Here is a 22,736-nt window from a genome sequence, read left to right on the forward strand (position 1 = left end):
AAAGTCATGGAACCTGTGAGTTCCGTGACCTCCGTGACATAATTTTATCCATGTCATTTATGAGTAACACAGAGGTCTATTTTTGTTGGAGGCTGGAAGTTTTCCTATTGTTCGAGGTTCATTGACCCTCACTGTATGATTGAAAAAGGCTCTAGTGAAAATCAATTGCAAAGAGACACTCCTTGTAGGTAAAGAGATTACAGTTTCTGTTGTACCCAGGTCAAATCCCAGATGATGGGGGAAGAAATCTCAGGATCTGTGGCTGCTTTCCACCTGGCCTAATACTGAAATCCTTCATTGTGTTTCTGGTCCCTATTAGCAGGGCATTGCAACAATGTGAGAGGGAGCCAGGTCCCTAGGATACCTGATCTGGAGTAGCTCATTGTAGGACATGCCCTTTTTGCTGCAGCTGCTGGCTGGCTTGTTAGTAGCTTTGGACTTCCAGTTTGCCTTTCTTCACTCAACAAAGGTGACCCCTGAAATAAGAATATGTGTGTGTGTCATAAATATAAAAGAAAGAGTAACATAAAATCCCTCCGTGGCAGCTGTACTGAATCGCTTTACCTGTAAGGGGTTAAGAAGCTCAAATAACCTGGTTGGCACCTGAACAGAAGGACCAATAAGGAAAGAAGATGCTTTCAGATCTGGGGCGGGGGAGATTTTGTTTGTGCTTTGTTTATTGGTTCCCTCTCTGGATAGAGAGAGAGACCAGACAGGTACAACATCTCCTAAAAACATACCTGAAATGATCCATCTAAGATTACAAAAATTGTAAGTAAGGCAAAGAAATGCATTAGCTTATCTTTTGTTTTAGCTTGAGAATTTTCCCTATGCTAAGAGGTAGTTTTATTCATGTTTTTGTAACTGTGAAGCTGAGTCCAGAGAGGAGTCCTCTGTGTTTTAAACCTTTTTATTACCTTGTAAAGTTACCTTCCATCCTGATTTTTCAGGTGTGATTCTTTTACTTTTTTCTTTATAATAAAGAACCTAATTGATTTTAGTGTCCTAAAAATAAAGGGTTTGGTCTGTACTTACATTAAAGGCAATTGGTTGGTATATTATTCTCAAGCCTCCCCAGAAAAGGGGGTGAAAGGGCTTGGGGGATATTTTGTGGGAATAGGGATTCCAAGTGGCCCATCCTTGAATTTTTGTTTAAATCACTTGGTGGTGGCAGCAATGCCGTCCAAGGACAAGGAAAGGAGTTTGTGCCTTGGGGAAGTTTTTAACCTAAGCTGGTAGAATATAAGCTTAGGGGGTCTTTCATGCGGGTCCCCACATCTGTACCCCAGAGTTCGGAGTGGGGAGGGAACCCTGACAGCGTGTGTGTGGAGAAACAAAGTGGGTGAGGTAATATCTTTTATTGGACTAACTTCTGCTGATGAGAGACAAACTTTGAAGCTTACATAGAGGTAGGGTGACCATACATCCCGTTTTGGCCGGGACCGTCCCTTCTTTAAGCCCTCTCCTGGCCGTCCCAACTTTTTTGGCAAAAGTGGGCATTTGTCCTGTTTGCTCTTGCCAACTTGATCAGGAACATGTGTGTGGGGCGAGCGGTGATGCCAGCCCCGTGTGGGGAGGGAGGATGACGACGGGGATAGGCAGGGCTCATGCCAGCAGCGACACCAGCCCCAGCCTTTGGGAAATATGGTCACCCTATTTAGTATCTGCATTGCTGCTTGCCCAAGCCCTGCCTAGCCCCTGTGACAGACAAGCCTCATGTGGTGTGCTGTTTTTCCTTTGGAAATATCGTCCCCGTACATAGAGCTCTTCTTCAGGTTTGGGAAATGTGTCACAGCTAAATACAAGGTGCAACAGATTGTTTAGGGTAAGTAGTTAACACAAATTTCAAGGGACCATTCAAGGTGAAGTGGCCCAAATACACCTCTACAGTCATAGCGGGGAAAGGAGAAAAGAAAGCTGGGGGGTGGGGGCTAGTGGGTTAGAACATAAGAATGGCCATACTGTGTCAGACCAAAGGTCCATCTAGCCCAGTATCCTGTCTTCCAACAGTGGCCAATGCCAGGTACCCCAGAGAGAATGAACAGAACAGGTAATTGTCAAGTGATCCATCCCCTGTTGCCCATTCCCAGCTTCTGGCAAACAGAGGCTAGGGACACCATCCCTGCCCATCCTGATTAATAGCCATTGATGGACCTATCCTCCATGAATTTATATAGTTATTTTTTGAACCCTATTATAGTCTTGGCCTTCACAACAACCTCTGGCAATGAGTTCCACAGGTTGACTGTGTTGTGTGAAAAAATGTTTCCTTTTGTTTTAAATCTCCTGCTTATTAATTACATTTGGTGACCCCTAGTTCTTGTGTTATGAGGAGGAGTAAACAACACTTCCTTATCTACTTTCTCGACACTAGTCATGATTTTATAGACCTCTATCATACGACACTTTAGCTGTCTCTTTTCCAAGCTGAAAAGTCCCAGTCTTATTAATCTCTCCTCATATGGCAGCCGTTCCATACCCCTAATAATTTTTGTTGCCCTTTTCTGAACCTTTTCCAAGTCCGATATATCTTTTTTGAGATGTGGTGACCACATCTGCATACGTACCATGGATTTATATAGAGGCAATATGATATTTTCTGTCTTATTATCTATCCCTTTCTTAATGATTCCCAACATTCTGTTAACGTTTTTAACTGCTGCTGTACATTGAGTGGATGTTTTCAGAGAACTATCCACAATGACTCCAAATTCTCTTTTTTGAGTGGTAACAGCTAATTTAGACCCCATCATTTTATATGTCTAGTTGGGACTATGTTTCCCAGTGTGTATTGCTTTGCATTGATCAACGTTGAATTTCATCTGCCATTTTGTTGCCCAGTCACGCAGTTTTGAGAGATCCTTTTGTAGCTCTTTGCAGTCTGCCTGGGATTTAATTATCGTGAGTAATTTTGTATCATGTGCAAATTTTTCCACCTCACTGATTACGCCTTTTTCCAGATGATTTATGAATATGTTAAATAGGACTGGGCGCAATACAGACCCCTGCGGGACACCACTATTTACCTCTCTCCATTTTGAAAACTCACCATTTATTCCTACCTTTTGTTTCCTATCTTTTAACCAGTTACCAATCCACGAGAGAACCTTCCCTCTTATTCCATGACTACTTACTTTGCTTAAGAGCCTTTGGTGAGGGACCTTGTCAAAGGCTTTCTGAAATTCTAAATACATTATATCCACTGGATCCCCCTTGTCCACAGGCTTGTTGAGTCCCTCAAAGAATTCTAGTAGATTGGTGAGGCATGATTTCCCTTTACAAAAACCATGTTGACTATTCCCCAACAAATTATGTTCATCTATGTGTCTGACAATTTTGTTTTTTACTATAGTTTCAACCAGTTTGCCCGGTACTGAAGTCAGGCTTACCGGCCTGTAATTACCGGGGTCTCCTCTGGAGCACTTTTAAAAAATTGGCATCACATTAGCTACCCTCCAGTCATTTGGTACAGAAGCTGATTTAAATGATAGGTTACAGATGATAGTTAGTAGTCCTATAATTTCATATTTGAGTTCCTTCAGAACTCTTGGGTGAATACCATCTGGTTTTGGTGACTTATTGCTATTTATTTTATCAATTTGTTCCAATCCTCCTCTAATGACACCTCAGTCTGGGACAGTTCCTCAGATTTGTCACCTAAAAAGAATGGCTCAGGTTTGGGAATCTCCCTCACATCCTCAACCATGAAGACCGATGCAAAGAATTCATTTAGTTTCTCCGCAATGGCCTTATCATCGTTGAGTGCTCCTTTCGCATCTCAATCATCCAGTGGCCCCACTGATTGTTTAGCAGGCTTCCTGCTTCTGATGTACTTAATTTTTTTTTTTTTGCTATTACTTTTTGAGTCTTTGGCTAGCTGTTCTTCAAATTATTTTTTGGCCTTTCTGATTATATTTTTATATAACATTTTATATTATATTATTATTTTATATTATATATAATATTATGTATTATTTATAATATTTTATAATATATTAATCACTGAATAGTAATTAGAAAATATTGGTTTCTTAGCAAGACTGTAAGGGACTCAAGGCAAGGGCCATCTTTTCATATGGGTTTGTACAGCACCAATCACAATGAGTTCAATATCTGATTGGGGTCTTTAGGTATACTACTGTAATACAGACAATCCATACTAATTTTTACACTTCATTTGCCAGAGTTTATGCTCCTTTCTATTTTCCTCATTAGGATTTAACTTCCACTTTTTAAAGGATGCCTTTTTGCCTCTCATTGCTTCTTTTACTTTGTTGTTTAGCCACAGTGGCTCTTTTTTGGTTCTCTTACTATGTTTTTTAATTTGGGGTATACATTTAAGTTGAGCCTCTATTACGATGTCTTTAAAAAGTTTCCATGCAGCCTGCAGGGATTTTACTTTAGGTGCTGTACCGTTTAATTTCTGTTTAACCAACCTCCTCATTTTTGTGTAGTTCCCGTTTCTGAAATTAAGTGCTACGGTGTTAATTTTAATTATATTATGGTCACTATCACCAAGCGGTCCAGCTATATTCACCTCTTGGACCTGATCCTGTGCTCACTTAGGACTAAATCAAGAATTGCCTCTCCTCTTGTGGGTTCCAGGATTAGCTGCTCCATGAAGCAGTCATTTAAGGTGTAAAGAAACTTTATCTCTGCATCCCTTCCTGAGGTGATATGTACCCAATCAATATGGGGATAGTTGAAATCCCCCATTATTACTGAGTTTTTTGTTTTAATAGCCTCTCTAATCTCCCTGAGCATTTCACAGTCACTATCACCATCCTGGTGAGGTGGTGTGTAATATATCTCTGCTGCTAAAGTCTTATTATTCAAGCATGGAATTACTATCCAGAGAGATTCTATGGTACAGTTTGGTTCATTTAAGATTTTTACTTCATTTGATTCTATGCTTTCTTTTACATATAGTGCCACTCCCCCACCAGCACAACCTGTTCTGTCTTCCGATATATTTTGTACCCTGATATTACTGTTCCATTGATTATCCTCATTCCACCAAGTTTCTGTGATGCCTATTATATCAATATCCTCATTTAATACAAGGCACTCTAGTTCACCTATCCTATTATTTAGGGTTATTCTGGGGATTACAGATTATTATAATAAATCATAAATCCAGTGTGTCTCTTTTCAGTCCAGGAATTTTAGTGTCTAACAAAGTTATGAATTTAAGTTAGTCCCAGGTTCATCTTTTAAAAGTGTGCAGGTTTCCTTTGAAGACAAGGACTGAGATGAACGAACTTCTGCAACAGCCTTCCAAGGGGAGCAGTGGAGGAAAAAAACCTAACTAGCTTCAAGACTGATCTTGATAAGTTTATGGAGGGGATGGGATGATGAGACTGCCTACACAATGGCATGTAGCTGATCTGTGACGGCTAGCAGCAAATATCTCCACTGGCTGGTGATGGGACACTAGATGGGGAGGGCTCTGAGTTACTACAGAGAATTATTTCTCAGGTGTCTATCTGGTGGGTCTTGCACACTTGCTCTAACTTATTGCCATATTTGGGGTTGGAATTTTCCTTGGGTCAGATTGGCAGAGAGACCCTGGGGGTTATTCACTTTCCTCTGCAGCATGAGGCACAGGTCAGTTGCAGGTTTAAACTAATGGGAATGGTGGATTCTCTGTAACTTGAAGTCTTTATGATTTGAGGACTTCAGCAACTCAGGCAGAGGTTGGAGTCTGTTATAAGAACAGGGTTGAGGTTCTGTGGCTCAGAATGTGCTGGAGGTCAGACTAGATGATCGTGGTGGTCCCTTCTGACCTTAAAGTCTGTGAGAAGTCAGATATGGCATGATCACTTTGTGAAAAATGTTTGCCCCTGGGTTTTTGTCTTTTATCATTTTCCTGTGTGAGTTCATTCGAGAGCATAATGATTGTCTAGTTTCACCCATAGTTGTTTCTGAGGCATTTATTGCACTGGATGAGGTACACCATATGTTGTGATAGGCATGTGTAGGACCCATGGATCTTGAAAAGGTGTGTGTGTGAGTAAGAATACACCTTAAACCCTTTCCTAAGAAACATAAACTACACCAAAAAAGGCCCTCTTATCCGAGAATAAGAATGTACACACAGGGGGTTGAACCTATATCTGTATCAGTTTAAATTCACTTAGTTTATCATGAAAAAAGCTTTCCTGTGTGGACAATGCCTAATATGCTAAAGCTAAATGATTTGTGAGGTAAAGCTTCCCCTCTAGTGGCTGTATGAATAACATTCTTACTATAGGTTTCAGAGTAACAGCTGTGTTAGTCTGTATTCGCAAAAAGAAAAGAAGTACTTGTGGCACCTTAGTGACTAACCAATTTATTTGAGCATAAGCTTACCATCTTACCATACTTGCCAAATGGAATCACTGAATAGTAATTAGAAAATATTGGTTTCTTAGCAAGACTGTAAGGGACTCAAGGCAAGGGCCATCTTTTCATATGGGTTTGTACAGCACCAATCACAATGAGTTCAATATCTGATTGGGGTCTTTAGGTATACTACTGTAATACAGACAATCCATACTAATACAGGCTATTCAATTACAATAATTATTAGCACTTCCATAGCACTTTTCATTTTTAAATATATTTTTTTCTGAACATGCAATGATTAATTAATCCTCACTACACACTTGTGAGGTAGGTATGTAACAGGGCAATGGGATCAGAAAATGTGGAGCTTTTGCAATGTTCTTTTGCTTGTGCGTGTGCACAGCTACTAGTGGCTGGAAATGCTTATGCAAGGGCAGGAGCTGAGCAGATCATGCAACAACACCCTCAGACACAGGCCCGGCCCCACTGACCTGCTAGTGTAAGATGCTATTGAGTGACATGATTCCTGCTGGCATGGAGTACATTACCCTGTTGGCTTCCAGAATTAGGGCTTAGGGCAAGTATAGAGGTGTGCAGCAGGCATGTTCCATCTAGGGTGAACAGATGTCCCGATTTTATATGGACAGTTCCAATTTTGGGGGCTTTTTCTTATATAGGCACCTATTACCCTCCACTCCCTGTCCCGATTTTTTACACTTGCTCTCTGGTCATCCTAGTTCCATCTCTCATTGAAGGCTGAAGGATCAACAGTGAGAACTATGAGTGCTGAGTGACCCACCTGGTTTTCCCCTGACCTGCACCCCCTTGCTTCATGATAAAGGTTGCCCGTTCTCAGACCGCTGCTCACTCTTTGAGACAGAGCCCATATCTTCTTCCTGTGTGTGTTTGTGCAGCAGCTAGGACAACGGGATCCCAATCCTGATGAGCACTGCTGCAATAGAAACAATGATAAATAATAATCAAGCAGGGTCTGACTCCAAAGTTGTGCTGTCCCCACCTTCTAGCTGGCTCAGCTAGGAAAGTAGTGGGCTGCACAATACAGCCCTCATAGCCAGCTGCTTGAGTGCAGCAGATGTGGTGCCCCTTGAGCTGGGGTGTAATTGGTATGGGGATCGAGCAGCTTGTTATCTGAGGCTGCTGGTTCCTGTCCAATAAATATGTACTGAAGTTATTACTGTCTAACAGCTATTTGGGGTGACACTAATAAACAGCACTTTGCATGTTAAAAAAATTAGCTAATGCATCCTCACAGTACCTGTGTGCAGTAGGTCAGCATTTTCTGCATATTACAGATGGAGAAACTGAGGCACAGAGGGGACAAAGGACCAGATCCTCAAAGGTACTGAGGCGTCTAACTTCCATTGATTTCAGTGGAAGTGAAGAGCCTCAATACCTTCAAGGACCTGGGCCAAAGTGACTTGATTAAGGTCACACAATGAATCACTGTCAAAACTGTAACTAGAACTTACGTCTCCGGAGACCTGGCCTCTGTTCTAATCACTGACCACACTGCACCTAAAATTATGCTGTCCCCAGAGAGACTAGCTGATGTTCAGCAAACATACTGACAGAGATCAGAGTGAGTGGAATGTGTTGCCTCCTGAGAAGCTCGTGCTGCTGGACAGATGATTGAATCACCCTTTCTGTCACATTGTCTTCATTTCTATCACCTGCCCCTCTGAGCAGACCTGTCATGCTCCTTTCACCAAAGCACAGTGACTACTGCTCCCAGTGTCAGCGAATAGCCTGCAGAAGGCACAGAGTGACACTGCTTGGCCTGGCTCTTGTTCTTTGTCCTCCTGGGGACAGGATGGCAGCTACTCAAGCAGAAACAAGAGAAGATTTAGACGGAGGGATGCTTCTCTTATCTGATTAGAGTTCCTTGGTTGTGCTCCAGAGGTCCTATCCCTGGCTCAGTCTCACACAATGAGAGGTTTAAGGAAAAGGAGGACTTGTGGCACCTTAGAGACTAACCAATTTATTTAAATAAGCTGTAGCTCACGAAAGCTTATGCTCAAATAAATTGGTTAGTCTCTAAGGTGCCACAAGTCCTCCTTTTCCTTTTGCAAATACAAACTAACACAGCTGTTACTCTGAAATGAGAGGTTTAAGTCATCACAAATACTGTGTATGCCAACCATGTGACTCTAGGGCCTATTTCCTTGGCTTTTGAGTTGATTTTTATAGCAATCAGGTTCTAACTTGCTGCCACTAAATACATGCAGTTATTCCACCTGCTTAGGTGGATCTGACTTGCCTGTTGTTAAAGGGAAGAGAAAACTTCTGTATTTATTACTCATCTGCCTCAAGACTGGCAAGAACATACTCCAAATATCTGCTGAGAACCAGCAGAGCATGCAAGCTCGCTCCTTTTAAGAAAGCTTGTGAAGTGGATGCCCTTTCAGAGAACAGCAACAGCCTGGTCTAGGCGGGCACTGAACACTCAGTTCAAATCCTGGCTCTAATAGTAACTTGCTGCAGGGCCTTTTGTGAGTCACTCAATTTCCCTAGCTGTAAAATAGGACTAATGCTACTTACCTACCTTACGAGTGTTGTGAGGATTATTCAGTTAACGTTTGTATATTGCTTTGGAAATAAGTAGTATTGGTTAAAAAATACAAAAAATATAAAAAAAACCCGCTACAATAATGGCCCCAAATCCTGTGCTAAAATAAACTGCAGTGTCTGGGTCCAGTACGATCAAATAATTCAGGATGCTTTACAAGGCTGCTGGAGAAATGAGGCCTTGTAGTATTGCACTCACCTAAAGGAGGAGATAAAAAGTGCATTAGCAGATAGATAAAGAGTACCCAGCTGTCACAGTCACTCCTCCGCTCACACTCTCACTTTAGCTGGACATCATCCTTCCTCAGTCGGGCTCTCTACATGATGATGTCCTTTGATAAAAGGCACCGAGAGGGGGATGTGTGACTATCCCTGCAGTGGAACTTCTGTTACTGTCCCTGGGTACTTATTGATTTCCCTAGTTCTGAACAGCAACACTCTAGATCTGCACATTGTATAACTTTTGTTGTAGTTGTACACACCATGGGGCAGGAAGTATGTTTTTCTCTGTATCTGTACAACCCCAAACTGACCCTTGGCACTCTATGAATAACACATATAATAATGCTAAAATAATAGAACAGAAGATCTGGTGTCAGTGTGCAGAGACTTTGAAGACAGCTCCCTAGCCGTTCTCCATTTATTCTTTCAGTTATGTACGGGTGGCTTAGACTGATGGGGTGTAGGTGGGTGCTAGTATGGTGGCATCTCTAGATTCTCAATACTAAATAGCCAGACCAGATCTTTGGCATAATTGACCTCCACAGAGCAGAAACTCACATAGTTGCTGTGCAAACCTTAGGGAGCTCAGATGAGTTCATAAGGGCTCACAGCAGCTTTTAGAGTTTATACACTCCCATGCTTCACAACATAAGGCAACAATAAATTGTGGGATTTGGAAGAAATTCCCCCCCAAGTTGTTCAATAATTTCCTGTTGCAAGTTTCTTGCACCTTCTTCTAAGCAGCTAGTTCTGGCCACTGTTCGAGACAGGATATCCCCTAGATGGCCTACTGGTCTGGACTAGTATGGCTGTTCCTATGTTGAAGTCAATGGAATTACATACAGGAATGAATGACTTTACCAGAGGGTTTTTTAAAGCCAACAGACCTCTGAGAGGATCTCCCTGTTGCCCTCTGTGCAGTGTTTGTTAATAGGTTCTCTAGGCCACAAACGGTGGCACTGCCCTGAGACTAAGCACATATGCTACTAATTGGAGGAATATTAACAAGGCAAAAGAATGTTTTTTTTTAAAATGGGACTGTGCCTTTTTAAAGCTTTATGATAAAGATGGAAGGTCTGAAAGGCTATTTAAAATATTTTTTATTTGATATTTAGATTAGAGATATCAGTCATGTCCATGCTGACCTCACCTGATGACCCTTTGGAGGTCTCAAAGCACGTGTATTGTGAACACTCACATTTTAATCGAAGGGAGGGGATGTTAAATCTTTAATAAATACTTTTTTCTCTAAATGTTTATTGGTCATTGATATTAAATAGGTGTTAATAAAAAATAAAAGCCCTGATTCTGGGCCAGCCCTGGCTTCCTATGGCAGCTCAGCAGCTATAAAAGGGCTAAAGCTGGCCTTGGGGAATATCCTGGGTTTAGGAAGCTTCCCTCTGTGGCAGAATAGCCCTATACTGCTCCTCTCTAGGGCTGTACAGGGTGAGTGGCCAGGCCCAGGATGGGGTGTCCTAGTTTAGACTTCTAGGGGGTTTCTAAATCCAGGTACTTGCCCTCAATCCCAGACTGTGCTTCCCAAGCTGTTCCCTTTGAGAGTCTGATTGCAAATCCAGCCTCCTTTCAATTGCTCCCCTTTCACTCTCTTGGCTGAAGTGTTCCCACCCATTTCTCTAGATCTCTAGGCACTGTGGGATCTGTCAGGGCCGGGAGGACCTGAATTTATAGTTCATACAGAGCAAACGAAAAGCAGACCCCCAACCCCCTTCTTCTTTTAAACTTCCAGGCCTCTTAGTCCATCAGAAAAAATGAAACAAACAGGAAGGGCAGGAGGTGGATATTGTTTCTCTTTGCAGGTCACCTTCAGCCAAGGGCCCTGGGAGAGCAGGGTCCCTCCCCACCAAGATGCATAGAAGCAGATGGACTTTTTGAGGAGGACAGGGGGTAGGGGTGAAGGTGGGGGAGTAGATACATGGCTGGGAATCCGGGAGCGCCCTTTCTGCCCAGGGAAATGCAGCTGGTGCGGGTGAGCTCCAGCAGCCTGGCGGTGGGTAGTACAGTATTACTGCCTCCATGCCAGCCAGAGCCCCTCGCAGGGACAGCTGGATCCTAGGGCAGGCTGCACCCCTCCCCCTCAGGGCCCTGGGACATTTCAAAATCTGCAGGAGCTGCAGCCCGGCCCCCTCCCGGGGTGTCACGCGCGGCCAGCCCGCAGAGCCCCCGGATTGGGGGCGGAGGAATGCTCCTGCCCCCCAAGCTCCTGAGCCAGCCACGCTGCTCCCACCCCTATCCGTACCCGCGCAGCCTCGGCGGCCGGGCGTCACGCGTGGGCGGGCTGTGCGCCAACGGGGCTCTCCCTGCAGACCGCCCGCTTGGCAGGTGCGCTGCCCAGCCCGGCCTCGCCGATTGGTTTGTCCCGGAGCCAGGTGGGAGGCCGATCCCACGTGTCGGGCTGGCTGCGGGGTTTGAACGCGCGATCCGGCGGGAGAGCCCCAGGCTGCCAAGTGCCAGAGGCCCCGGAGCTCCGCGCCCTGCTTCGTCCAGCGCCTGCAGCCCCTGCGACCCGCCCCACGGAGGAGCGTGACAGAGAGGAGGGGAGCCGGAGCCATGGGGAACGCCGAGTCCGTCCCTGCAGGGCCCGCAAGCCGCCTTAGCGTCAGCCAGAGCCCGGGCATCCGCTTCGGTGAGTGCAACCGCAGCGGGGAGCGCGGTTCTCCTCCCGAGTGCCCAGTGCTGGCTCTGCGGCCACCCCAGCTGCCACTGCAGGCGAGCCGTGCCGGGGTGTGGTGCTGGGCCCTGGGTGACCGTGGGGTTCGTGCCCTGGCTAGTGAGTGGGGGCCGTGGGTTTTGCAATGTACTGTGTATTGGAGAACGTGTGCATCCCACCCACCCTGGGTATCAGGGTGTCGCTGCTTTTGCCCAGCCTCTTTTATCAGTGAAATGGAACAAATACCTGTTGCATTTGAACGTGGAAATCTGGGGCATATATTTTAAATAAGGGGAGCCCATAGAAAGATATTTGGCCTACCCTCAGACAGAATGAAAGGAAAGATCAACAAATTCAGATTGCTCTTCCCATGTATATTTCTTTGACTTTTTTTTAAAAAAAAATGTTGTAGTGTTTTCCAAAGGATGTTTGTTGGTTGACACTCAGAAATCCACCACTGACAGGTCAGTTAGTGAGACCTGACATCTGCCTCATTGTTTGAAAAACTCCAGACTTTCCTGTTAGGTTTAAGTGGAGGTTTTCAAGGTATTGTAATAAATATGGAAAGGGTAGGAATGCTTCTTATTTTATTTGGATTAATGTTTTATTTTTAAAATTAAATAAGCTATATAGGGAGTTCAAAACGCTTTTAAAAAGTCCGGTGTCCTAAAGTAGCTAGACTCTAAGGTGTGGTACACCTGTCAAACTTTATTTGGACAGGCAGTGGGGGGTCACGTGGCTTGAGTCCCTGATCTATCTTAATGGTAACAGTATCAAAGTTGTATCTCCCTCCCTCCCCCGCACTGCAACTTCCCTCTCCTAGGAATTGTGTATACTCTGCTCTGCAGTTATTGCCCAGGATACTAGAGTTTTGCCAGATCCACCCTCTGAGATTCAAACAGCAGTTCACATCAAAGCTCTCTGCCAATCCAAGCTCACTCAGACTGGTAAAGCATGATCTAAGAAGACAAATCAGTCAACAGTGTCCTTGTCATTGGGTGCCAGGTTATCTCTTAGTGCTTTTATTATCCTGCCTGCTTCCTTTTTGCATCCCCCTTGTTTCCATGGTTCTGCTAAGGCCAATAGAGAGACATCTGATTGGCTGGATTTAAAGGATGCTGGTATCTGAGCTCAGCCAACCACTATAAAATACTAGTGCATCATAACATGAAAAATCCTGTGTGGTAATACAACCCATTTTTAGGTAATGCAAATTAAGACTTCAATTATTATTATTGTGTTAAGTTTCAACAAGGCAGTACTTGTCTTTTATTAACCCGTCCTGGGCCTCAGGCCTTGTGTATGCTCCTAATGCATTTAGAATAACAGAGTTCTGTGCAGTGTTGCTGTAGCCATGTTGGTCCCAGGATATTAGAGAGACAAGGTGGGTGAGGTAATATCTTTTATTGACCAACTTCTCGCCAACAAAAGTTGGCCCAATAAAAGATATTACCTCACCCACCTTGTCACTTAGTCAAGCATTGGGCAGATGTATAACATCTAGTTTAGGTGAATTTTTAAATAATGCTCAGTTACCAACTCCCCTCTCCTGATATTTAATATTAAATAGTCAGTTTTTTATGTCCTTGATGTTGTTTACTGACTTCCTTAAATAGATTTAATGAACTTGTTTGTCTTCCCCCTCTTTCTCAGAAAAAATTATAACTGTTCTTTTGCTATCAGAAATATGACAGCAATGTGATGTAAATAAAATGCATGAGATTCTCCTATGAATGTGTAATGGCAGTTGCTGATCTTGAACTGTAAGACTCCGTGATCCGACCTTCCATGCAGGATAGTGTACGAGGGGGAGAGAAGGGCATTTGGATCTTGTAATGAGGAACGTGGTATAAATCACTCAAGAGAAGCTGTACTGTTCACTTCCCAGATAAAAGACAGAAATGTTGCGCTGGTCTGCACTCCCTCCCCACGTTAGGCAGCATGCTGCTGGTACTGAGTGCCATCTACTGTAACAGGAAAAAGGGGCTTGATCTCAGGAGAAGAGGCAGCCTGATCATTTCTGCCCCCTCCCTCAAGAAGTGTGCAGTACAGCAGGTGATTGTCTGGTCAGCCTGAAGCTGCAGTAAGTTTGGAAGTTGAGCGTGTAACACTCCCCCCCCACCACCACCTTAAAAAAAAAAAAAAAGTCGGGGGAGGGAAGGTACAAATTGTTTGTGGCTTGGATCCCTTTTTCAGACTAGTTATTGCTATCCCAAACTGTGCTGAGCAAGGTTGAGCATGAGAGTGTATTTTATATATATCAAAGGAGGGGACCCACACAGGGTGTTGCTGGCAGTTTGAGGATTAAATGCTAATCAAGTTGCTAACCAGCTGACACTCTGGACAAATGCTGGCTTTGGTTTTGTTTGTTTGTTTGTTTGTTTGTTTTTCAGTGGGCTTGTGTTTTTTCGTGTGGGCTGCTGGCAGTGTACTTGCTTTGGGCTGATTAGTTACTATTAGGAACATATGTGTAATGTAATTACATTGCTGTGTAACTGAAGGTTATTTTACAATTAATACATAACTGTGCTTCATAATCTGTTTTCAGTTAAAAATCCAAGTGTCTAGCCCTTCTGGTTGTGAAAATATCCTTCAAAACATTAACTGATGCTATTGAGTCTTTAGACCACCTAAAAGAAAAGCTCAGAGAGGTGTGACCTGCCCTATTCATATTTCTGGAATATTAACTCTGATGCCAAACTATGATAATTTAGATGTCAATGTTAACTACTTAATTCCTTATCATTTTAGCAGAAATAGGTTAATGTGCACAATTGTCATTGTTGGATGTTGTAGCCGGTATTGATGTAGGGTACGGAGGGATAATTAATTGCTGTGAAAAGTTGGGGAACAAAGAATTCAAATCCCCTTCTCCTCTCAAATGTAAAATCACCTCCCCCTTACCCAGTAAGGGGAGTGGAAAGACCAAATGAATCTCTTCCCCAAAAAGCCTCAGCTGCATCCTGAGTTTCACTAACCCAAACCAGCCGCCACACCTTCCTGAGTGCCAAAAATCCCACTTGTCCCCTACTCCCGTGCTCAAACCACCAATTTTTCTTTTAACAACTTCTGTGGGGCAGTTTTGCCTTGTTAGTACAATAATCTGCAACTTGCTGAAAATTTCAAGTCGGGACAGCGTGAAATAAATGGCCTTAAATAGAAAATAAGGAGCATTGTATGGCTCGGACTAGACTTGAGTGGCAGTGAGGGTTTGTGGGATCCCCACCACGTAATTCCTGAGATGCTGCTGCATAACTTAGGTCTAATGTGCTGAATAGGACATGGGGTCTTGTTTACCAAAGCATTCATGTCTGGGTAGCTGTTTAGCCTTCTCATGCTTGGAGAGGTTGCTATACTGTATTCCTTTGTAGTAGATTCTATTTTAGCCTTGTCACACATGACTAGCTCCACATCTTCCTTGCTGTGCTTGGCGTGTTTGCTGAACACATCTCTGGGATGATCCTGGGCTGTCGTTCTGAGTGTGCACAGTTTGGGGCATGTGCTTTCTCCCCGGGAGTGTGCATGCTCCCAGGAGTTCCTGGCTTCCAGTGCTGTGCTCTGGCCAATAGATCATGCCGGTCTCAGCTGAAGTTCCTTTTTATAGTTAGTGTGTGTAAATTCTAAGACTGATGCAGAGAGTTTGTGGATTGTCCATACTTGGAACCAGATCTTATAAACACTCACAGGGGGTCATAGTGCTTGTTATTGTTCCATTGACTTCAATGAGACTGGAAAGTGTTTGCAGGAGTGGGTTCTAAACTAGCCTCTGTGTTTTCTCAGACATGCTTCTGTGATTGTTATGATCTCTCTGGTTTGTTAAGCACTAAATAGTTTTGGCTGAACTTTACTGAAGCTGAAAATAAGATTTTTCCTGATTTTTATGCTAAACACAGATATTCTAAACAAATCCATTTATTGTCCTCTGACACTTGACTGGCTTTGAAGATGTTTATACTTTATGATTTATAACAACTTTTATTTCAAGTGAAGTTACAGGTGGTTTTTGTCATATGGTTTCTTTCTACTGGCCTGGCCAGGCAGCCTATGGCATCGGCTTGGCCAACCAGTTGTCAGGGGGATAATATTAGCTGTTGTTTTTATCTCTTTCCATTTAGAAAGCCTTACCTGGTGAAATTGCCTGCTGAGGTTTTTCTTTGTTTTGAAATGAAAAATGTCAATGGTTTGAAGGCTCTAGGGTATTGACTTTCTCAGCTCTTCTATGTATGGTAATCCTCACTGTAAGGGCTAATTTCCTTCCAGGATATGAGAGAAAATATTTAATTTCTTTTATAATAGCAAGTGTGTTGTTGTTACAGCTGCCAGTCACTCTGAGCTGTAAGCTTAAGTAATATGGTTTGGGTAAAATGAGAACTGATGGGAACTTGTGGCCAAAGCTCAAACTGATCTCAAGCCACTTATGAAACTCAAAATAAGTTTGGGTAGCTTTTGCTGGGCTATTTATTTAATGTGCTCCTCTGCATTTTCTGGTTTCAGACAGAACTGGATATAATGACATCGAGAGGGAGATGGAGGGAGGGGGCGGCACTATTTCTGGGTTTCTAGTTTGGTAGAAAGCAGGACATACTGGGAATCAATCTCCTGGAGGATCTGAGAGTGTGACGTTATAAAATCAGTGAGGTGGTGGGCACGACGACTTTGCTACATAACCGAGTTGAATTGTCACTGTCAATATAGAATGATAAATGACAAAATGCAGACAATGCACACAAGTTACTGTCCCATAAATCTCTCTAATGTAGACACACCCAGGAGCTGGGACTGGAACCCTAGTTCTTCCTTCCAACAACACAGGCTTCTACCACTTACTTGATAGGGTAATACAAATGGAACCCTTACACTCTCCTTGGGCCCGGCCACTGGTGGGACACATCACACTCATTGTTATGCACTGCACCCAGCTGGTATGTTACATTAGGCTATGTTCAGAAGAATTCCAGGGGGATATTTGTGTAAAATGGGGATGGTCCCAGATTCAACCTACAGATCCAAAAACTCTCCGTCTAAGGAAGTTAGATCTGGATCCAGTCTGTGGAGCTTGGGCTGCTCTCTAGTGTTGTGTTTATTCACAGGCCCCTGTGTCAGGGCAGGACTGTTCTCCCAGTCATAGAATCTTACCAGGTAGAGTTTGCAGAAAGGCCTTAGCTGAGCTTTTCTCCAAGTCCTGGCTAAGAGAGGATTAGACCTTCAACAGCTCCAGTCACTTCCAAATGGCTTCAGGAGCTGAGGCTCCCAACGCTTCCCGTGAGTGACTCTTCCACAGTCTCATATGGTTGCGTGGTAGGAAACTTTCCTGTTGTTCAGCCTAATTTCTCTCACCTTCATCTCCTCCCATTATTCAGCATTAAAGGCACAACAGCAAACTGCCCGGATGTGAAGGAAAGATAGAAAGAATAGTGACAGGACAATTCGGCTCCATCAGGAGCTCTTTAATGACATGAAAATCAAAAAGGAATACTACGAAAAGTGGAAATGTTGATGAATTGCCAAGGAGGTGTGCAAAAGAATAGGGACAAAATCAGAGAGACTAAGATACACAATGAGTTACACCTAGCAAGGGACATAAAAGGCAATAAGAAGAGGTTCTATAAATATATGAGAAGCAAGAGAAAGATGAAGGAATGTGTTGGCCTTGTACTTAGCGGGCAAGGAGAGCCTATAACTGATGACATCAAGAAGGCTGAGGTATCTAATGCCTATTTTTCTCCAGCCTTTATTAAAAAAATTAATGGTGACTTGATACTCAACATAATTAATATGAACAGCAAGGGGAACACAAGCCAAAATAGGGAAAGAATCAGTTAAAGAATATTTAGATGTATTCAAGTCTGCGAGGCCTCCTGAAATTCACCCTAGGGCAGGAGTTCTCACAACAAGTATTTTGGTGGCCTCAGTGCAACCAACAACTCTTGCTGGTGGCCGTGCTGACAGTTTTTCCTAAAATACTTAATTACCTTTTGGAAAAGCAAATAAATATGCACACATACATGTCCAAAACATTGTAATTTATTTATGTAGGGTTTGGGTTTTTTTCAGACTCAGTAATAAAAATAATATACAGTTGTCTCTATTATTTACTGGACCTAAACGGAATAGAAACACAAATAAGGCGCTTTGCATGTTCTTGTCTTTTTGTTGTTGTTTCTTTTGCTTTTTTGGTTGTGCTTTTTTCTTCTTGTAAGACTTGCTAGCTGGTAAGTCTTCGGCTGTGAAAAGTGATATTTGTATGTTTGTTCATATCACTTTTCACAGCAGACTTACTCAGCCTTGGCAAGCCCTGGGACAAATTTAAGTCCTGAATGGGGAGGTGGGCAGGGAGCGGGGCCTAGGGATGACGGCGGGGGTGGTGAGCCTGGGGCTGGAGCCTGGAACCAGAGCTTGCCACCGGATGGACAGAGCCCGAAGCCCCGTGGCTGAAGCCTGCCACTGCTATTCCTGGGAAAGTGGGGAATTCACCAGCTGTCTGCACCTCCAGAGTTTCTCTCTCTGGAGGGGGGCAAGGCCCAACCACTGCTGGTGGCTCTGGGAGAGGGGCCACTGCTTTGCGGGGGCCCCTCCCCCATCACAGCCCAGATGGCTGTGGCCGCAAGGAAAGGCTCTGGTGGCCACATGCAGCGACAGTGGCCGCATTTGAGAAACCCTGGAGGGTACTTAAGGAACTAGCTGAAGCAATCGCAGAACCATTAGCAATTATCTTCAAGGTCCCAGAGGACTGGAGAAGGACAGACCTAGGACCTATCTTTGAAAAGGGGAACAAAGAGCACTTGGGGAATTATGGACCGGTCTGCCTAACATCAATACCTGAAAAGATACTGTATCAAATTATTAAGCAATCAGTTTGTGAGCACCCAAAGGATGATATGATAAGAAATAGCCAGCATGGGATTTGTCAAGAACAAATCATGCCAAAGCAACCTAATTTTCTTCTCTGACAGGGTTACTGGCCTAGTGGAAAGGGGAAACGGTAGACATGATATATCTTGATTTTTAGTAACCGCTTTTGACACAGTCCCATATGACAGTCTTATAAGCAAACTAGGGAAATGCCGTCTAGATGAAATGACTATAAGGTGTGTGCACATCTGGTTGAAAGACTGTAGTCAGAGAGTGATTATCAATGGTTTGCTGGCAGACTGGAAGGGTGTATTTAGTGGGGTTCAGCAGGGACCAGTCTTAGGTCTGGTGCTAATCATTTAATGAAAATATTGACTTGGATAATGGAGTGGAGAGTATGGTTATAAAATGTGAGGATGACCCCAAACTGGGAGGGTTGCAAGCATTTTGGAGGACAGGATTGGAATTCAAAATCTTGACAAATTGCAGCATTGGTATGAAATCAACAAGATTAAATTCAATAAAGACAAGTGCAAAGTACTATGCTTAGGAAAGAAAAGTCAAATGCACAACTACAAAATGGGGAATCACTGGTAATACTGCAGAAAAGGGTCTGGGTGTTATAATGGATTAATTAATGCCTCAGCTGGTGTACTGTGTTCAATTCTGGGCATCACACTTTAGGAAAGATGTGGAAAAATTGGAGAGAGTCCAGAGGAGAGCAACGAAAATGATAAAAGGTTTAGAAAATCTGATTTATAAGGAAAAGTTAAGAAACAAAACTGGGCATATTAGTCTTGAGTAAAGAAGACTGAGGAGGGACCTGATAAGTCTTCAAATATGTTAAGGGCTGTTATGAAGAGGACGGTGATCAACTGATCTCCCTTTCCACTGAAGGCAGGACAAGAAGTAATAGGCTTAATTTTCAGCAAGGGAGATTCAGGTTAGATATTAGGAGAATCTTTTTAACGATAAGAGTAGCTAACCTCTGGAATAGGCTTCTCAGGGAGGTTGTGGAATCCCCATGAGTGGAGGCTTTTAAGAATAGGTTGGACAAACACCTGTCAAGGATGGTTTACTTGGTCCTACCTCAATGCAGAAGGCTGGACTTTATCATCTCTCAAGGTCCCTCACGGCCCTACATTTCTATGATTCTAACCTATTACTCCTTAACCATTCTACAGAATTCCTCTCTCTCTCTCTCTCTCTCGCTGCCTACATCCTTCAGCTTCAATCCCATAACTGTGACTTTGCCCCAGAGCAATAGGGCAATCATCACACTTCTACCTTCCAGAGCTTTTTATTGGGAGTGAACATGGAGGCCTGACTTACAGTGTAGAGACTTTTTTTTTTCCCTAGCCTGCAGGAGGGCACATTCCCCACTAGAGAGCAGCCTGCAGTTAGAAATTCAATTCTGCTCCCTCGTAACTGTAAAGATACAGAGAACAGTGAAGGCCCGGAAAAAGATGCTGTAAACCCAGTGCTTGAGGAAATGAGCATAATCAAACCTAAGGCAAATAACTACCAAGAAGAAAATCCTCTAATATCAAATTGTGCCTTGTATCTGAGTGGGATATAGTAAAAAGTAGCCACTGAGGATGGATCATGGTCTAGCAGTAAAGCTGGATTCTCATCCCTTGTCCATTCACTGTGTGTGTGGGTGGGCTGGATATAGTGAAGGTGAGAGGGAAGTTTTTCTCTTTGGGGATCAGGGGTTAGGCTTCAAAAGTTGATGGCCCAAGACTGTTTAGCTGTGCAACTAATACAAACCAACCATTTGATTACCTGTTTCTGGACAGCTCAGGCTGATGTTTAATTGCTCCTTCTTAGCCTGTCTGCTGCTGAGGTGCTGACTTGTGCCATTGGGAGTAGGAGTGAAGTTCTGGTGCAGGATGCTGACTGACGGGACAAACTCACTTCTGTGGCTGAATGCAGACGTTCAGAGTGAGAGCTGGGTGCTTGTCTGTTGTCTGTGGTGCCACCTGACTCTGATGGGAGTCCCAATGTCTGCTTTAACTTCCTGAGTGGAACTTGCAGGAGGTCTCCAAATCTTGAAGGGTTAATCTCCACTTTGACAGGAAAAGTCCTCTGAGGGAGAGTACAGGGTCAGTGAGATCTCTGACCTTCTGTGTAACATTGAGGGGGTTATCCTTTTAGTTCCAAATCTTTCCTTCAAAGCAACTGAACTAATCCAGCATCTCACCTGCTTTCTGAGGAGCAGTGGACAAAAATCCTGCTGAATGTCAAGAACACTTTTGTGTCAGGACATTTCTGAATTACTTCATATTCTGAGTCAGATTCTGTTCGTCTTATGCAGTGGGAGTGCTGCGTGAATAAGAGGAGCTGGATTTGACCCTCTGTGTCAGTGTAAGAATTACCCCACAGTTGGGCTTGATCTATGACTTCTCTTCAGAGGTGCATGTCCCAGTGGTGTTCCAGGTCAGGATTGAGGTTCATTGGCAGGGCTATGTGGGGAACCCAGGGCTAGAGTACAGGGGGAGGGGCTGAGAAATAATTCAGCTTCTAATTTGACCTGCATGATGTTTGCTGCAAATCTATGGAAAACAGAATTTGCATTCTTATCCCAGTCACACTATTGTGAAGTCCTCTGAAATGTAAGGCATGTATCATCTAAACCTTCCTAACCCATCCCATTGTCTCTTCTCTTCTTAGTGCTTGTGTACAGTTCTTCTAAATCAGGGGTTCTCAAATTGTGAGTCATGACCCCGTTTTAATGGGGTCAACAGGGCAGGCGTTAGATTTGCTGGGGGCTGGAGCCAAAGCTGAAGCCTGAGCCACACTGCCTGAGGCTGACCGAAGCCCCAAAGGCTTCAGCCCTGCACAGCAGGGCTCAGGTTACATGCTCCCTGCATGAGGCTGAAGCCCTTGGGATTTGGCTCCCCCTCCCACCCCCCAACCCAGGGCGGCAAGCTCAGGCTTTGGTTCCCACTCCTGGGGTCGTGTAGTAATTTTTTTGTCAGAAGGGGGTTGCGGTACAATTAAGTTGGAGAACTGCTCTTCTAGATGGATCCATCTGACAATGGCTTGTCCGGGTGTTTGAGGCATGTTCCTCTATTGAATCCCTTATGAGCTCTGGGCAGGAGGAGTGAGGCTGCTTCTGTTTCACACACATCCTTTAAATCAATTTCTCCTTTCTGAGAACCTATGGCTTCTGTAGCCCTCTTTGTGTAGCTCACTGTTGCATTTTGACTGAACTGTGCAGCCTCTTTCTGACGCTGTCCTCCAACCCCTAGGTGATCTTCTCCGCAAACCCTGATGTCTCCCCCCCCATTCTTCCCCAGTTCCCTACCCCAATTTTGTCTCTTCCCTCCTTCCCTTTACTAACCCTACAAACCCCTAATAAATCCTCTTTTCCCAGTGTGTGTGGGGTCCTTATGTTGTGTGTACCTGTCGTTGGGGTACACATGCTGTCAGTGAAGAGCTGCAGAGTTATCACCTTCTTAAACAGCATTTCCTGGCTTGTCCTGCCTCTGATGTGACTAGTTTCTGAGCACCCAGATCAGCCCCTGTTTGGAAGCCAGTCCCCTACCCTGTCATTGGGTGCTGAGCAACTTTGGATTAGCCAGGTGCCCGGCTTTGTGCCCAGCTCTCGCTTGGACCCGGTGGCTATTTGTGAATGTCCAAGCTACTGAAAATTCAGACGCAAGTAATTTAGTTACACAGCAAGTCGGGGCAGAGGCAGGGCTAGCTCTTGAGGAGTTCCTGGCTCTTAGTCCCATGCATGTTCCATTAGACCAGACGGCCGCTCAGTAGGTGTAAAAAATTATTTAAAAGGCACTCCACAGTGTTTGCTAAATGATGCTGAAGTGATCTTGCAGCCCTAAGAATACCAACTCCAAAGACACTGGGCTGAGCTATGGGGCCACAAAGGTACTGCAGAAGGCGACCTGCATGCTGACTCTGCTCTGACACTGACTGGCCTGCTTCCTGCAGTTTCATCTTGAGCCTCTGGATTGGAACATGAGCAGACTGGCAAGTACATGTCTGTTAGATCTTAGGTCCAGCCGTGAAAGCTGTGTAACTTTGAATTGTCTCAAACTGAGTTCCACTGGGTGTTTGC

At 44.0% G+C, this 22,736-nt stretch overlaps 1 protein-coding gene across 1 annotated transcript in view; it reads left to right on the forward strand.

The window, feature by feature from the left end:
* Positions 1-11,516: 11,516 nt before the first annotated feature.
* The window catches only part of NEURL1B (neuralized E3 ubiquitin protein ligase 1B), a 212,534-nt gene continuing 201,314 nt past the window's right edge, over positions 11,517-22,736 (forward strand). The window contains exon 1 of the mRNA XM_073358160.1: positions 11,517-11,779. Within this exon, the coding sequence (XP_073214261.1) occupies positions 11,704-11,779 (76 nt within the window). The 5' untranslated portion in view covers positions 11,517-11,703. The remainder of the gene's footprint in view (positions 11,780-22,736) is intronic.

The sequence above is a fragment of the Lepidochelys kempii genome, chromosome 8, assembly GCF_965140285.1.
Source record: "Lepidochelys kempii isolate rLepKem1 chromosome 8, rLepKem1.hap1, whole genome shotgun sequence".
NCBI classification, from domain to species: domain Eukaryota; kingdom Metazoa; phylum Chordata; order Testudines; family Cheloniidae; genus Lepidochelys; species Lepidochelys kempii.